Below are 19,846 nucleotides of genomic sequence, written 5' to 3' on the forward strand. Positions count from 1 at the left end.
AAAATTATATAATGCTAAATTTCATATAACTTGAATTAATCGAAGTAAGAACAAAACTATATACTTATTAGACATCAGAGCTTTTCAAAATATATCAATAATTTATCATTACACCAATATATTATTAAACCAAGGTTGATACTTGATCAACTTCGTATATTTTAGATAATATTCATAACATACTAGAGACGTCTTCGAAGAGATTACGTTTGATGAGTACATACACTACTAATATACGCGAATCAATAACGCTAAGTAAGTAATAACACTAGTTTAATATATTGCTGAATACAAACATAAGAGTTTAATGCAAACATAAAATTTAGTTAAAAGAAATTTCTTATATTAGACGACGTCAACAAAATATTGTAATATGCGTAAAAAAATAATACACATCTGAAAATAAATAAGATATAAACTACAAAACGAAACCGATATGAAAAAATAACACGGCGAATGGGCGTGCAAGACTGAACATTGTATCACACCGCATTCGCCGAGTGGTGAGTGTGACAGAACAGCGCAACTCTCCGGGAAAAGCGCTGTAGTTGCGGTGCGTCTGAACTATTTTCAATATCAAACAGTGGTAAATATTATATGACGCCGTTATCAATTATAGTTCTAGATGTGATACGTAATATGGTTCGTGTTTCATAAATTAATTATAACACGAACATTAATGGTATTCACTAAACATATATCAGTTCATTGGACAATAAAAAGAAAATTAACATCATGATATCCGACACGGTTTATTTAAGTGCGGTTGATACGCCGATACAAAACAACGGAAACAATATTATTGAACAAATAGCCATCGGAAAAGTTAAAACACAATGATATTTATTTATTTATTGTATTGGTATACAGGCCGCAGTAATGTCCTGCGAATATTGCAGAAACTATCAAAAAACTATTCGATAACTCAAAACTTAAGGAACAGTTTTTTTTTATCAATATATTTTACTTAAAAAATCACCAAAATGTTTGTTATAATATTCAAAACACTAGAGCCGCTAGAATAATCCATTCATTTTGTGTTAAGTTTAATCAATCAATCAAAAATATTAAACTATATGGACTAGGATTTAAATAATTTGAATAAATCCCATTAGTATCCATTAACTATACTTAAACAATTTCCGAAAAATCAGCTTTCAAGTAACCATTATTATTAAAATCCATACGTACAAGACAAGTATAATATTAATAAAATACTAGGCGTACAAAAATCCCACCCAAAGTAAAGTAGATCAAAATTGTATTATAATTATTTATAACTCATAAGTCATTAATACATAGATTATGGACATTCCATACCACATATAGTATGCCATACACTTGGTTTTATAATTTACATGCGGTTTGAAAAAAACCACAGGGTGACAAAAACCCCCTTGAATATCCCTGCAACCGCGTTAGCTAAGGCACTGGTCTGTGTTGAAGTCAATGTGTGCTTAAAACTTTAAAAAATTATTTCAATAATAATAATTTTTTCTTTTAAGAAATTTAGTATTGTAATTAAGCTTATAAAACAGAATATTAATTTAATACTTTAATCGTGAATACGTTTCTACAATAATATTGAGTGTTTTAACTAGATGAGTAGGTATTTAATAAACAATTAAAAAATTTCATACTACAACTATTAATTAAACGTTTGAGAACCGTAACTAATTAATAACAAATTAACTTAAATTTGTAATTAGCCATGATTAAACGGGGAAATTATTGATGTAAGAATTTAAAAAAATCAGATTAATTATTTACATAAATAAATATTTTATATTATATAATTAATTTTACTAAATCGTGTTATATTTTCGATATTATAATCGTTGAAATGAATTAAAAACTAAACTATAATAATATTATCAATTAAAATCTAAGTAAAATCGAATATCTCCAAATCATATATTCATACTATCATACACTTAAATATAAGTATTTTTTAAACTAATATAGACGCGTAGAATTTATTGTATTCACTATTCGTGGTTGTATTTCATGCGATAACAATAATTATTTTTAACGAACTATATTGACAAAGTAACAAAATATTAATGAAGTTATTGTCCACAACAACAACGAACAATAAACTGAAACTGGACACTAATGTTTAAACATATTTCAAACAAATCAACCGAATAAAAATTTAAAAAAAAAAAACAATTAGTTGATTAAATGTTTTAAACGATATTTTTAATTTTACTATACTAGCAGTATTATGCTTAAGTAAATTTACTCATAATAACGCTTTCAGAATTAATTTCATAGTAATATAGAGATACATATTTAAGATTTATTTATTGTTTTAACAATAGAATTGTGGCGTATTTTAAGATAAAAATTTTAATCAAAACTTTTAGTTATGTAATACAAATTCAATTATATGGCCCATTTAAAAAAATAACGTAACTACTAAATGTTCTCACGAGTCACATTAACTAAGTAATATCCTCTAATGTAGTAAATATGCCAACTAAATATCGTTGTTAATGTTGTTATTATAATATTACATTTACCTTTATAGTATATACTACTTTAATGTTTTAGACATGAATAGAGATAACATATCATAATAAGTATTCTCACATAGTAATAACAAATTTAAGTAGGTAATTCACTAGATTTGATTATAACAGTATTAGGGTATTAGATTACAATTTAAAGAAACAAATGGAACATGAGTTAATAGTTTCACATAAATTTTTCATTTTTCATTCTTTCAAATTATTTGTGTATAAAATTTTCGTGTGCTTGTAGATCTGGGACACTTTAATTGTATTTAAAAAACAACCTTTTTACAGTCGCGGAAAGTTGAAGCGTAATTGACATAGAACACGAAACAAATTATTGATGAGATAAAATAACATCTACTAAATACTTTTAAGTTTTTTTGTATAATTTTTATTTTAAATATTCTTGTATATGTATAATTTAGTTTTTAGTTTAAACAATATATATAATACAACATGATTCATATTTCCATCAGAATCGATTGTACAGAGGTGAAGGTTAAAAGGTACTTTGCTACTTTACTATTGAAATTAAATGGAACAATAAGAAAGTATAAAGCTTGAACAATAAATTCGATTTTAAATTTTAGTTATACATCTGCAGCTTATAACTTTTACTACCTAATCGTTTTGTAATCAAATGAATAATTTAGGAAAAATTGTATACATTTTAATAATAAATTATAAATACAATATTACAATACAAATACATATTTTAATCTGGTTACATTTTAAATTCGAATTAATTTTAATTACAGCATTTTCAGCAAATAAAAGTATATTTTTTCACGTGGAATGAAGGAAGTATACAACTGTCAATAAATATCGAAATCAAGTTCATGTTTTTAAGTCCTTGAGCAGTTGAATATATAAATGGAAAGTACACAAAATAATTTTGACATTGAAAATATTTATTATAATTCATAAATTATGATGTTGTCCAGTTACTATAAAACTAAACTTATCGAATGCAGTGAAATTATAAAATTTTTCATTTTTAACATTGTACACTAAAATTAAAGATGACTGTAAATTTTTAAATACACATAATAACGATGTTGTTATGAAATTTCAATTTGATTATTATTAATTCAATATTTTATTATTATTATTATTTAAACTAAGCATTTGTTTTAATTTCTTTTTAAATTAAAATCCACATTAAACACGCTTAATAATGGGAATTTGTACCGTAGTAGTTTATTACCTCTATTGAGCTCCGGCAATATCATTCGTATCCGCGGTGGTTTCTCCGAAGAAAATCTAGGGTCTACAGGTGTTTTGGCCGGCACGGTCGGCGACAATAAGTGATACATGCACTTAGGTGATTCACCTTGTGTTTCCAGCGTACTCGAGCTAACCACCAGCGGGTTTCCGCAAAATTCTTCACTGCCGTCACACCGGGATTCGGCACTTGTAGGGCCGACATTTTCAAAATCGATCGGAAAATCGATCGGATGTCCGTCATTTTTGCAGGTCGCTAGCTGTATGCGGTTGACATCTTCATAGTCATGACGGATACTCATTTCATTATAAGTTACGGATATTTATCACATTTTGTCACAATAATTAGTAGTCCTAAATTAAAATACACATTTTATAAAAATGCACGCACACGCAACCGAGTACAAAAAAACGAAAATTAATTCCCACTATAAACTGTGAATATTATACCTATATGTACTTAATGTTAGATTATTATGTGAATAATTCGTATCTATGAAATATGTCTGATAACTGTTACGGTCCAAAAGCAAAGTCTAAACTACTGATAATTGCACATTGTCGAAAATTTCTATTTAAAACCTTATACCTATTGACAATTTCTTGAAAACATTCCTTGTAAACAATAATTATCACATCATTATACTTCATTCAAGTAAAAAAAACCATTAAAACATATTCTAAGGCTATATAGTTTTCTACTCACGTGTTACAAAATTACTACGCATGACTAACCGATTCTAATACGCTCGTGCTTCATTCAATATGTATACGTCTTTTTATACATGTATAATTAACACATGGGTCAGGTCGTCATCGTCGTCTCGCTATCAAACGAGACTACGCAACTCCAATACATAACTGAAAACCATCACACACATTTTTTCGATGTTTTAAAATGATTATAGGTCAAATAACAACTTAATCTATGGGAAGATTATGGATGTTTTTTTGTAAAATACTATAAATTATTTTAATAGAAAATAATAATTGATATCTAATATTTAATATTATTTTATATTTCTAACATCCTGATTATGTGACAGGTTATAAGTCTAACTTAATAAAGTTTGTTCGTAATTATAAGTATAAGTCGATTTTGTGCTCGGGTACGTGCACATTTATCAACACTGTTTAAAAACAATAAAACCAGCAATAACGAACTAACATTCACTTCTTACTTAAAATTTAAAATGCATATAAAATTACCTATATATTTAAAATTAAAATTAAAAAGAATTATATTATCACAAAACTTTCATAACCGATAAAATAAACGACACGAAACAGTTTTAATTTGTGTAACTTATCGTACAGAATACATAAAAAAAAAAAACACTCAAGAATTGAAGAATTTAAACACCGGAACTCGGAACGCACTTCGGGCACACCACATAACATATCACACACGAAACAATATTACGCGGTCGACTAAGGTGCCGGAAAAAATTGCGGTGGCACAGAGCCACTACGGAGAGTAAAGCCCAGCCCATAACGTAGCAGTGATGCAGAGTGCACGATAATTATTGTACGTTCACCAATAATATTTAATAATAACCTAACGGGCAATCGTATTTAGTAAATAATATTAACAACCAGCCATGATAAATAGATTTATAATGCCGGTGAACAATTATGTATCTATACAAATAACAAACTTACATACATTTTCGAGATTAACAAACATGAAATATTGTAATACATATTATTATTTATTATGTCGTATATCATTCTACCCACAACAAAATTACTCATACTCATATGTGAATGTGAAACAATCTTTCATTCACATTGCATTATTCCAATCACGTTTTGTTTTATTTGCCAATCCTGTGGTCATTTAGCCATTATCCACTTTTGAAGAACATACGCAATACTTTAGGCTGATGGTATAATATTTTGATAGCTTTCAATAGGTAATCATTAAATGATGTTATTATACTACGAATTATCTATATTAATACTAGATATCATACAGATAACACTTGTTTTTTCACAAATAAAATTTTAAATCTTTAGTATACAGAAAGAATAGAACAATAATAATATTTTTTAGACAATAAAATAAAAAAGCTGATCATTTTAATGTATAGGTACATAAACGTATTTATTACAAAAAGAAAATAGGTAGGTATAACGGCAAAATGTATACAAGTGACTTGGTAACTTTATAATTACCTAATTATATTATTATTTTAATATAGGTAATTAATGTTATCACTTATCAATATACACTTAAAGCATTTAAATAATAGCCTTCACCTGTGAAAATTGAAATAATTACGTTTTAAATCAAATCATATATTTACACGAATCACACAATTCGTATTCCCAAACTTTTAGTACTAACTGTTGTAGCAATATGTAACTTTACATTACGTGGGTACTAAGTAACTACTTACTGGCACAATTCAAAACAAAAATGAAATTTAATAAGACATTGTTAAGATATTGGATACATCCAAGATCCAACGCGTATAAAAATACGTAATGTGAACAACAAAATTTACTGACATTTAAGCCAGCACGTTATTATGTATGTATATCAACAAAGTCAAAAAATAAAATAGCATGCATTTTGACAACAACAGATGGCCTGACTAAGAAAACATAGTACATACAATAATATGTACAACGTTAGCATCGAATTTCATCAACCTGACTGATAAAAATTAATACGAGAGAAAGCTGACCATAGGAGTATAGGACTATTATTTGGGGTGAACATGCAACTCCCTTGTGAGAGAATAACTCGATTCACAAATTTGAATCACTTCATTTGTACGGCTTCTTATAAACAATATATATACACAGAAGTCTGCAGTACTGTATTCATGCTTGTCACCCGAAAGTATACGTAGTAAAATGATTCGTTTTGTTATTATTATTACAAAATGTATTATTGGTTTGAATTGGTTTCATTTTACTCGTAGTTCAAAATGTGATGAAACTTATAAAGTATATGACATGTAAAATACATAAAAAGATCATTTCTTTCTAAAAAAGAATATATATTATTTATTTAGAGCCCTTCTATCACTTGTCAGTTGCAATTTAAATATTAAAAAAATATAATTGTATATGATAGTTAGTCCCGTAATAAGAGGTGAAATGGGTGAATAAATAAATGATTACAGAAATGAAATTACTTACTTGAAAATGTCTTAAAAAATATATCAGTGAATATCAAAGTATTATTTATAAATATTATCGTAATTAATTATAACGTATAATATTGATATGATACCTTAAAAATAATTTCTGTTGCAACCTCTAGCTTTTTTGTTAATTAAGTAACAACAATGAAGGTAATTAAATATAAAATTATATAGACGATCGGTAATTGGGCCACATTTTATTTACCTGCTCCATATAAAATATTAGCATACCGTTCAGTACCTGAAGATTGGGCCACAAATTAAATCTATATTTTTAAAATATAGCCGGAGATTGGTCCATAAATGTATAACACAAAAATATACAAGTATGTATCTAACTGCAGTATTAACTATAATTTTTTTTAAATAATATGATACAGATTTTACAAATACAGATCTATCTTTCTTTCCTTCTTCGTATTTTTTAATTTCATTAGGATATCATTTTTTCAAATAAAAATTCGTTTCCTGGCTTTTAATGTTCGTATGCTTCTAATTTTCTGATTAAACTCCCAATAAAACTTATCTTAAAATTAAATTTAAAATGTAATTTTGGCCCAATTACCGAATACAATAATAAAAATCGTTGAAAATAGTGGCCTAATTACCGTATACCTTTTTGAAAAAAAGGCTAATTGTGACCCAATTCCCGGGCGCCCAGTTAAATAATATCTAATCAATAATAAAATAGAAAAATATTACAAAAATTAAGAATTTTACTTCTAGGAATTATCATTGTAAAGAATAAAGTAAAGTGAGTAGTTTTATAATAACCGTTAATAAAAAAATTACCTATTTTTTATTGATCAAGTATAATTTTTTACATATGAAAAAAACTTAACATTTTTAAAAACAAAAATACAAATGAAATTAGTCCTAATTAAAATGTGAAACCAAAAGATGATATGCTAGGCAAAAGAACCCCCTCCCCTCCATTAATCAACTCATAAGACTGAAACATTTTAATTAAAACTAGTTAAACTGGATACCCAATGTTCATCATACGCCTCATTTTTTTTTACTATAAATGTATATAATAACATTAGACAAAACAAAAAAAACTGTATATAATTAATAATTACATTTTTAGAAATAAATACAGATACCAACCCAGGACTTTACTACTAAAAATAAATAACTGTTAACTTCCAACAAATTTACACTATATTAAAAAAATTAGGAACTACAACGGGTTCAAGTATGTTCTAAGTCCACAAATTATTTTTATTTTATTGAATTTTATACGAGTAAAATTATATTTAATATTTTAAGATATTTAAAATAAAACTCTTAAAACTTATAGTTTTTAGTTACCTACTATAATAAAAGCAAAATATAAACATTTTCTATTCAATATAATACACAATTTAAAAAAAGAAATAAATAACTATTATTTATCTTAATAATACAATATACAATATTAATGAGTATTTTATCTTTTAGTTCCATTTAATACGCCTAATTGCATATTTAGTAATTGTAATGAAGTAGTTAAAGTAATTAAATAATAGAATTCAAATAATTACATGTACATGTAGTTCAATCTATTATTTAAATTATTTAGTAACATAAGCAATATTCATCGATCTTTCTTTTCAGTTTTAATACTAAAGTTATACTAAATAATTGCATATACTTACGAAAATAGTTTAATGTTTCACGAATATATTCTTTTGAAAGACTAGCTGTATCAACTTCGTCTTCATTTAATGCTGGACTTGGAATATACCAATCTTTATTTTCATAACCTAAAATTGTACAAAATATTGATAACAATAAATTGGTGTATTAATAGAATAAAATAAAATATTAGATATATTATTTTAGGTTCCTTTTTTAAAAATTTAAAATATTCACAAAGTTAAAAATGTATTTAATAATATGTGCATACAAATATACAAAATGTCAATATACATACTAAATTATATCTTTTTTTTAATTAAAATAATTGTATGGAAATTTAATATAAACATTAACAAAGAATTTATAGTTAATAAAGTATTAAAAATAAAAAAAAAATTCAAATGATTGAATTTCTTACCAGTAAATTGGGTTAAAGTGTCTGCTCTCAATTTATACTGTGGTATGGTTTCTTCCAGCAAACTGATTAACTCAACTTCTGGAAGTTCGTCATTACTGCATATTTCTAAAAAAAAAAAATGGTCATAACAAGGTATGTAAGTGTAAGTTATTTCTATAAAATATGAAACAAGAAGATTTTGAATATTATATATATTTTAAGTGTTTAGTAAATTTGTTTATTTTAGTTAGTAATAATTTTAGTGACAAAACAGTTTGCTAATTTAAACCAAAGAATCAATTTGAAATAGTATTCAAAGCAATAAGCAGTAATAATAAATCATTTAAAATTATGAACTAAGTAGACACTCTATTGGTGTATGTCCAAATTCTGTGACGTATAACTGCTACCTAGTACAAATGACATTTTCATAAATTATTCAACGTGAGATTATAAATTTAGTCATATGTTCCTAAACAAAAGCTGTTAATGTAAATCAAAAAATCAAAACAATTTAGTCACTGAACACTTGATTTTTTACTAAACAGACCTACCTGATTCCCAAGTATTTAAAATGTCTTGTTGTCTTTGATCAAATCTGTTCCCTTTGTTTTTAAATCGTGGTCGACATACATGATCGTCAGGCCAAGGAAACATTGCCTCAAATAATTAAAAACCTACCAAATTCTTTTAATTAATATATTCTTTTTTTTTTTGAATATCAACACTAAAACAAGCCTAAGTAGATGTATTGAAAACATAAAAATCTAATACAATTTATAAAACATTTAAAAAAACATAAAATGTAAATTTGTTTATGCACACCTTGATTACGACCACACAATCTGGTAAAACATAAAGGAAGCATGGTATCTTTAAAAGTATTACAAATTATTTCTTAAATAAACTGAATAGATGATATGAAAGAACACACAAACTTAACTACCATTCCATATGGCTATGTTAGAGAAAATACGGTTATGAAGTCAATGAAGTGGAAATTTTTGATCAGAATTAGTTCCAGTTACAAAATGCAGACAGTTTTCTTTTGTGCACTATATATTTGAAAATTGATCAACATTCATGTTGTTATTATTGTTATTATTTATTCCCCAGCTCTTATGCAGAGTTTACAATGTTTTAAATATGTATTAAGTACTTTGATTATCAAAAAAGAAAAATTAAAATTAAAGTAGCCAATTAAATTATATTAAACATGTAAATGAAACTGTTTAGACACCATCAATCGCTGACAGACTGTGACGTTGTTGCTTAAAAATACCGGCACAAAATGCACTAGATATTTGGCACCTGTACATTTTGGACATGAACCAAACAAGCAACAGAATCAAAATGGTTTGTGATAGGATATTTGAATATAAAAGCATAATAATTACTATAGACAACTTTTATATATAATTAATATGTCTACACCCTTAGAATAATTCTTGTAAAATTAACATATATTACCAGTTAAAGTATAAACGCTACAGGTTTTTTTCGAGGCTTGTCTACTCAAATGAGATGACTCACGAAGCAGCTTTTTTACCCCGGACGCCTCCAGCTTGATTAAAATATAACTCAGTGGGCCTCAATTTTGCTAATAACTGAAAACAAACAATAAAAGTGCTTTTATATTATAATAATAAAGTTATTAACAATTATATATTAATAATATGTAAGCAAGTAATATTATAATAATGTGAATAAAAAGTATTTAGATGGTTTTTAGATAATAGGTTTAATATTATACCCTCCAAAAATTGTACACACAATATTATTTATGAATTAAAATAAAAAAAAAATTAAATAATACCTAATATAACTACTTAATTATTATATTACTTCGTTATGATTAAAAAACTTGTATACCTAAAAATTATAATCTCTAACAAATTATCCTATAATAAACATTGCTTAAATTACAAACAATATTAAAAATTGTTAAATATTTTTTTGAAATCAAAGAAACAAAATTACACTGAAAAAATATTTTAATTATCATACCATCATAAAAATGAAAAATTTAATTAAAATAAATAAAATTAACAGTTTAAATGAAAAATTAAATATAATTTAATCATAATTTTATTTAACTAGAACAATATCATAAAACATTTCAATTTTAGCCGATTATATTTAATACATTGAGGTTGAGAACAATAAAATCCCCCTCACATTTAATTGCTACAGCTATTAAACTAACAAAACTCAAAAGTAAACTTTTTCCAAAATGACACACCCAATCACAATTTATTACATAAATAAAATCAATTTTTTTTTTAGCAAATTTAAATTATACTTAAGTAATAGACAAAATATAATAGAGAATAAAATAATAATTATAAAGATAATATATTTTGATTGGTACTTAGGTTGTTTTATAATACTTGGACTTAACTAAAAATGTACAAAAAGGAAATTGAGAAAAAATATGAAACTTTTTTATTCTGGTTAAACTACATAATCTAAGATTTGATTATTTAATAAATAGCTATGCCAGAGTAACTTCTGAATTTAATTTAATTTAAAAACATCTATAGATATTCATAGATAGAAAAAATAATAAACATTGATACATCTTAACAGATTTAGTATTGACCATTTGACCAAGACCCAAAATTTTTTTAGCATATAGGTTAAAATTGAGATTGTTTTTATTTAACCTTGAAAATATTAAATTAGTAGCCAAGTTTATTTAAGTTATTTTTTACTACCTGTTTCTATAAAAATTAATCATAATTTTCTAAGTACAACAAGTACACATTGTATGAAGTAATAAACACATAATATATTTTAAGCTCAAAGATCATGTATCAGTGCATCTATAGTTATTACCTACTTCTAACAAAACACCAATAAATCACAAATACTTTTCTTATATAATAAGTCATAAAAATCTAAAATCTATCATATAACTTATACCTAATGATGAGCTTTGACATTATTTAATGCTCAATATTTATTTTTAAGAACAAATCATTAAGTACTTAAAAATTTAAGTCCATTTCAATTTACTAATAGATATAAAATAAATAATAAAAGAATCATAAGTAATAAACTACCAACAAAAATAAAAAATAATAAGTTTAGATATTTCTTATTAACAATGTGATGTATATATATATTTATTTAAACCTAGAAAATGTTATAAACTTACATAGATTTATTCAGAAAAACTTAGAATAGAGTATACACACCCATTAAATTATTTATACATAATAGGTATTTATCAGTTTATAACCCATGAAACTAAAAAAAAATGTAGATATGGTACCTAAAAAAATCAAAAACCTAAATTTAAATCTTAAATAACAATAACCAATAATAGAAGTACTGCCCAAAGCTACAAAAGAGAAACTGTATTATACCTTGTATAATACCTCATATTTGCATCTGATGGTATAGTATACATGTAGATATGTTCCAAAACACAAAGGGACAAAAATAAACTATTCACCTTCAAAAGAAAAATGTTATAGACAATTCACAGACCTGTTTGAAAACAAAATGAGGAACATAAAAAGTGAAAAACCACGATATAGAAAGGTTAAAATATAATAAGCTAAATAACCTGGTTTTTTAAAAGCCAAATGATTGGTGTGGACTGGCTATGTTTAGTGAATTGGTGAAAATTTAAACCTAACAAAAAAGCGACCAATGGGAAGACCGTTCTAGTAATAATTAGATAGAATGAAGAATATTTCATATATCGATGAGTCAGTGATTGAACGACAAAATGGACAGAATGGATGGAAAAGTTTGGTAGAAGTGTGCAAAAGGTCTTAACAGCTTGTATAAAACATAAAGAATATAAGTAAAATAGGTTAATTTCTTTTTGATTTTCTATTAACAATATAGCAATATTGAAAGAACTTTTATCGTATACATTTCTCTCAACACACCAATTGCAACTGTTCATTTTTAACTAAACTATAATAAGTTTTAATTGTATGAAGACACAAAACAACATTATGACATCATTATCATTTGATATTTTATAGACCTAATATTTGTAATTTAATTTAATATTTAATCAGTAGTCATAATTTTTAACTGTACATCATTCAATAATTTATCATAGTTACTTGCACAAGTCATTTATAACATACATAATTCATGTGCAATTTTAATATCTATTATTGATATATTTTTTATATAAATATAAATATATTATATAATTAATCGTTATGTCAACAATGGTAATTATAAGTTTATGTTATATTAACTTTTTATGAGTAAAAACCTGTTTCTCTACCTACATAATTATAATAATATTAAATCATAGACACGGATAAATATAGTTGATAATGTCTGTAATCATAGATATTTTGATTAATTTAACGCTTGGGCCACTAGTTAGGCATATTAATATTTGTTGATTACACTAAGATACCACAACTGTTTTAATCAGTCAATAAAATTTGTACGTGCAATTATTTTGTAAACAATCAACAGTAAGACTTATTAAGCGGCCAACTGATTGAAAAGAAAAAGAGCAAAATAAAGTTAATCAAATAAAAATTAAAACAACATAAACACGAATCAGGGGAGGAATGAATTACTTATCCTAGTTTTACCGCCCTCTGAAGACCAACGCCATAGGTGTAGTTTATCTTTCTATCACACTTTAAATTCGAGGGTTTTGTTAAGTACTTACGTGAACGGTTGTGTCCCCTAAGCTCAATAACGAAGAACTCAACTGGTAACCGCGGATCCCAACGGCGGGTTGCTTTGCATGGTTTATGATATAAAACAAGAGTACAACGACATCGTAGACGGCAAAACGACAAACGAAACAATAACGAATGCGTTCGCGAACAATAAAAACGACTGATAACGATAATCGCAACGGATTTAAATCAGACGACGAACGACACTGTCGACGGCTAAATACTAATGAATCATTTCCCGAGAGCCGATAGTCAATGCTGTTGGTGACTCTCCAACTCTGGGGGGGCCGTCCACAGATGAGTAATCAGTAGATTAACTTATGGTCGGACGGTAGAAGAGAGGTTCAAGACTGCAAGAGTGCAAAAATTAACAAACGGGAGCGCGAAAACAAAATAAACAGAATATCGTACTGGTCACGGGGGGTTCGCAGCTGTTTCAAAGGCTGGGCTGCTATTATCACACACTGATAACGGTTATTTCGCAGTGTCGCCGAGAAAAAAGAAATACATTATCCGCTAAATATTATATCTTTGAAATATTATTATTTAAATTGATCTTATAAGTAAACAGTTATAGTTATATAGCTATAGTTCATACTTCGTGTTATTAGTTTATTACTAAAAATTACTAAAAAACATTATGCATGGCAGGTATATTGGTTCTGTTTCTGACGACTGACATTCAATTGCATATTACGCAGTATGTATGGCTGTAGAATGTATATATTATCTACAGCCTATCAACAACCGTGTTTGAAACTCTAAATTCTAGAAATAATTAATGTTTTATAAAAAAAAACCAAATACTATAAATAACATTCAGTGATGAATATTACTGACATTTGGCATTGCCTTTATAAAACATAGAAGTTGCCTATCCAATATTGTAAGTTTCATATTTTTATGATGTACCTATGCATGTACCTATACTACATTGCTACTCCATATAATATTAAATATTAAATCAAAATAATGATCAACCACACTTTTTTGATATTTATTTTGCTACCTTCGCTAATGACACAGCTATAATTTGTTCCAACCATACTAATCAATGTAAATGTTCAATATATATATTATATATAGGTACAAGATCAGGTTACTAGACCATCTATCAATGCTCCAAAGCTGGTTCCAACTTTTGAGAATAAAGATATATTTAGGTATATCGTATATGTAACCAAATCTTTACATTAAACTCTATTAAAACTTAAAAGTCATCCACTATTTATCAAACTTTAGGATAAAGTTAAAAATTCAAATATAAATATTCTTTAATCATGTCATCAATAAATTTATGCATTATCACAGATACGCCTTTTACGTATTAGCAATAATTCTTTATACCAATTAAAATTACAAATACTTTCTAAACTAGCTTCTCAATATACAAAAAAAAATCCTTACAGCCATAACAAATCACCCAAATACATCAATCGCCTAATACCTATAGCTACCTCTAATCAGTATCTAACCCAAACAATCCCTTACATACTCTCCCAATAAACTAAAATGCAACTCATCAACAAAACTTTTAAATATATGAAAAGAATAAAATCATAAGTACCTAATGATATTTAAAATTTAAAGTGATATCACTAGATTATACTATTCACTCAAACCAATACCTCTTTAACATAACTTTTACTTATTCCGTTGTACCCTTATGCAAATTGTAAATGTAGGTATATTTTATAATAATCATAAAAAAAATTATTTTAATCATAATTATTATAAATTATTCAGTAAACTATCACACTAATGCATTATTGTTATATTTATTAATACAGATTACAATAATAATAATATTTATCAAGTAATTTAAGTATTTTTATACCTACCTACTCAAATTTTTGATCGAATTTTTTTTTAAGCTTTTAAATTACTTACAGGCTAAAACTAAAGAATATTTTGTTAAATAATTAGAATATAAGACGTGTGTGAACTTAAATTTATTATATTATAATTATATTTAGTAGAAAATGTGGCATATAGAAATTAAAAAATAAAATACAAAAATTGTGTGACATGATAATTATTTACAGGCAAAACAAGATTTTGAACAAACATTGATCTAGAAACAAACTATGAATATTTTCGAATACAATTAAAATAAATGCATATTACAAACTTAACACGAACAAAATAATTAAAAAACATATTAATGATATTTAATAATTTAACATCTAAATAAGATCAATTAAATTAAATAGGTGGTAAAATTTCTTTCATAACTGTACTTTTTACCCATTCTGGCTGGTCAAAATCTTTGCCCCTCTCTATTGAAAACTGAAATGATGCCACTGATGTAATAATCATATTATTAATTATTATTAGCATTCAATTCAAAATTAACACATCCATAACAATAACTTACTCGGTAAAAGGTGTTGTAAACCTTTTATACACAATACAGTAGATCAAACTCTCAGTTTTTCACACTGGAAAATATTCTGTTTTAATTTCAAACACTAAATATCTGCAAGCTAAGAGCTAATATTATTTATGTTATGTTTTTCTCCTTATCACTTGGTATAGGGCATAGCCGCATAGGCAATTCGTATATACGTTTAGAATCGCCGTCTATTATACCCTATAGGCAACTAATAGGTTTCCTTAAGGTTAAGATCGTATAAACAACAAACAAACCTAAATATGCAGGTTTATGAGTGAGATAGTGTTTAATTTTTAGTTCTTATTAGTTATTATTGTCATTGTCAGTATTGTCACAACTCACAATGTTCAGAAAATTTCTTCACTCAATATCGTGGTTAGGTAGCACTATTGATTATATAATTTATATCATAATAGTTAGTATTTTTAGTAGTTTTAACAAGCGTTATAAGTTATAACTTATAATTTTATATGTAGTTATACATATCAATATATAGGTACACTCGTACACTTACATTAGCATTTAGCTAAAAATTATGAAGTCCGTGTAACTAGGACTAGATTTTTTGGTGGTCAATTGGTTTATCAATTACCTGTTCTATTTTTTTTAATTTTACGTTTTACGTCACGGAATTATAATTTTAATGTACTTACATATTTGCATGTTATTTTTTATTAAAATTTACAATAGTAGTTTATCTTGTATTATTTATAAATAACATACAGAATCTTATTATGTATACTTTTGCATATTTAACGGGTTAAAAAAAATGTTATATAAATGATTTTACGAACTGGTTCTTCGCATTTTTTCTTATTTTAATATTTTAATTAATTTTTTAGTCAATCTGGTCTAATTGATAATAAATATTTTCGTTTAAAATATGAATTTTAGTTTTATTTGGTATTATTAATTATGATAATAAATATATAATAAATAATAATTGTAGGTAATATTAAAATTAAGATATAAAATTTCAAGTATTTTTTAATAATTTTATGTTTTTAAGTTATAATTGTAGACTTCATGCTATATATTATAATAGTATTTATTTTTTTAACTGTTATTAATATTTTTTGACTTTATGAGTTTAAAAGTATTAATCTTTAGACAATTGTTTTGACTATACTATTTCGATATTTATGCGATAAAATTTATGAAAATATGAATGGATTCAATATGCATGTTACGAGTTCCTTAGGTATTTAAATTAACTTTTTCGTGTTTCACTTCAATATATTAATATATTATTAACATTTAAAAATAAAAAATCTGATAGTAGCATACTTTTTGGTATTCAATTTAGACCTTTATCGGAGAAAACATTTTTTTATGACTATTAGTTATTATACTTATTAGTAATAAGTTATTACTTTATTAGTCAATAAGTATATATTCGAGCCTTCGAGGTGCGATAAAGTATTTGGGACGTTCAAGTCTAACGAAACACGATTATTATTTTTAATTGTTAATTGTTATACTTTAATTTTAACAATGTACCTAGCTATAACCAATAGGCAATAATCATAAGTAGGTATCGACTATAAGTTAAGAATCTAAAATGATTTAACACAGGGTAGGTATACACAGTGTGACAGAAAATTTATGGTGTATGTTCTGTAAACCATACAATTGTGTAACTCACATAGGCGTAACTATAGGGGGGACTTAGCCTCCCAATATTAATTTTAGTTCCCCTCTGTCATACTTCCTAGTACCACACTCCTGCTAACAGTAGTAACATTTTTATACATTAATATAAAATATCGTTTTATTTTTTTTTGTTATTTAATTATATTATTGTATGTAATGACCCTGTGTAACTGTATATTTGACGTATCATGATGTGTAGTTTATTGTTTATATACAAAATGCTTTCAATTCCAACGAGTCCTGCATCTTGTGAAAGAACATTCTCAGCAATGCGTCAAATAAACACTTACATATAAGGTCAACATGTTACCAAATCGATTTTCAAAATTATCTAAAGAGATTTGTCAAACGTTCTTAACAAAGAGGACATTTAAAATAAACTTGCCAATACGCGGCGGAGGCTTAAGCTGTAAATTGTAATAGTTATGTATAAAATTCCTTTAACTATCATAGTTTTATTTATATTTTAAGAAAATTTAACTTGTATCTAAAACAATACTTAATATTATGTAAATATGTTAATATTTTAATGTTTAACCTTAATACCACTTTGTTTTTTATTTGTTTTATAATAATATAACAATACTATAAAGATAAAATATCAATTTACATTCATAATCAATTAATGTAACGTGTTGAGAGGTGTGGAAGCAGAGCCCCCGCTTAATTTACTTATTATAAAAATTCTAGGGCTGAAGCCCGCTAACTTTAAGGTCTAGTTACGCCTATGGTAACTTTTTAGCCGTTAGGCATACATCAGACATCTTTTCATTTGTTTATTTGCATTTAAAAATAATTTGGTTACCTTTTGTATTATTAAATTGTATATATACATTATACATATAAGATAATAATTGTAATTAACTATTGAGCATTTTGACAGATACAGCATTATTGATATTAATTTACCTATTTAATTTGTAAGAAATACACAATATACCTGAACATATATTGAAATAGGTAATTTATAAAAAAGCTATAATATAGCAATAAGGTAATAAAAAATAGAATACCTTTCAAATAGTAAATGATAATATAATGTATCAAAAATAGAGTTGTTATAATAATATGGTATCCGGTATACCGCAAATGGATAAATAAAAAATAATTTCATAATATATATCATTCTACAAAAAACAAATAAAAATTTAAATTATAAATTACAAGTACAAACTTAATGTTAATTAATTGTAGGTATTTAAATTAATGTGTTATTTATTGTTGATTTGCATAGAAACTACTCAAAGCACACATTATTCCATAAAAACTTCCGCCATATCACTCAAAAGACAAAAATGCATAGGTACTCTTATGACATTGAACATTGTTTGCCAAAATATTATTATTAGGTAATTAAAAAAAGGTGGGCAAGTTGGTATCGTTCTGCTGTATAGTAGTGATATAGAGTACCCAGGTCACTTTAGTGGATGTGTTAAATATGAATGCAATGACAGGTATCATTGTATATGAAAAACAATTCTGAATGGAGATGATTTGTCAGTCTAGGATAATTAGTATTTAGTAAGATATATTTCATTATTACCCATATTTAAATTGTAATATATCGTTATTTTACTCGATTTCGTAAAAAAATAAATTTCATACGCTCGTAAATTTTTTTCTATATTATCGCTGGAATATTTTTTTATAGTTACTTGAAGGAAATCTTATGGAAAACCTTGTATTGGGTTTTTTAACCTTAGGTATAAATCACAAAAATTTTACAAAGTTTCAACTTCAAAATTCTTTGCAAATTTTCGCAATTATCTATATTTTGTAAACATTCAAACTTTAAATGCTTATAAACAAAAATTGTTACTAACGATTTTCGATTTTTTTACTACAATTAAGAACAACTTATAATAAAGGTAAACATTTTTTGAAAATGTAATTGTTAATAGATAACGTTAATACAAACATTTGATGAGAATTTCAAGTATTTACAATTACAATGATTCGTTTTTGAGTTACAGCAAAATAAAAAAATCGATTTTGTCAAAAACTGATTATGCGTAAAAATTCCCATTTTTCCGTCACTTTTTAGGGTTTTTCCTAACGCTTTTGAAAACTACTGGAAATTTTTTACTTTTGTCATACCAACTAGATGAATTTTCCTTTTCAAAGAGGGGCCGAAATCAAAAATCAAAGCATTATTTCTACTTCAAAACGTGATGACAGACACAAAAAAAAAAAAACACATCATT

The 19,846-nt window shown here is 25.7% G+C and overlaps 1 protein-coding gene across 7 annotated transcripts in view; it reads right to left on the reverse strand.

The window, feature by feature from the left end:
- The window catches only part of LOC132919158 (trafficking kinesin-binding protein milt), a 29,822-nt gene extending 15,805 nt beyond the window's left edge, over positions 1 to 14,017 (reverse strand). For 2 of the 7 annotated variants that reach the window (XM_060980510.1, XM_060980511.1), the window contains exon 1: positions 184 to 453. Coding sequence is in view for 4 of the 7 variants with exons in the window: in XM_060980505.1 (XP_060836488.1) it covers positions 3,727 to 4,045 (319 nt within the window). In the remaining 3 variants the exon portion in view is untranslated. Of the gene's footprint in view, positions 1 to 183; positions 454 to 3,726; positions 4,098 to 4,449; positions 4,472 to 4,952; positions 5,184 to 8,541; positions 8,650 to 8,942; positions 9,048 to 9,475; positions 9,599 to 10,391; positions 10,529 to 13,581 lie in introns of those variants that run through there. The other 5 variants (XM_060980508.1, XM_060980512.1, XM_060980505.1 and 2 more) reach the window with 5 other exon arrangements.
- Positions 14,018 to 19,846: the final 5,829 nt, after the last annotated feature.

Source organism: Rhopalosiphum padi, chromosome 2 (assembly GCF_020882245.1).
Source record: "Rhopalosiphum padi isolate XX-2018 chromosome 2, ASM2088224v1, whole genome shotgun sequence".
Taxonomy (NCBI): Eukaryota; Metazoa; Arthropoda; class Insecta; order Hemiptera; family Aphididae; genus Rhopalosiphum; species Rhopalosiphum padi.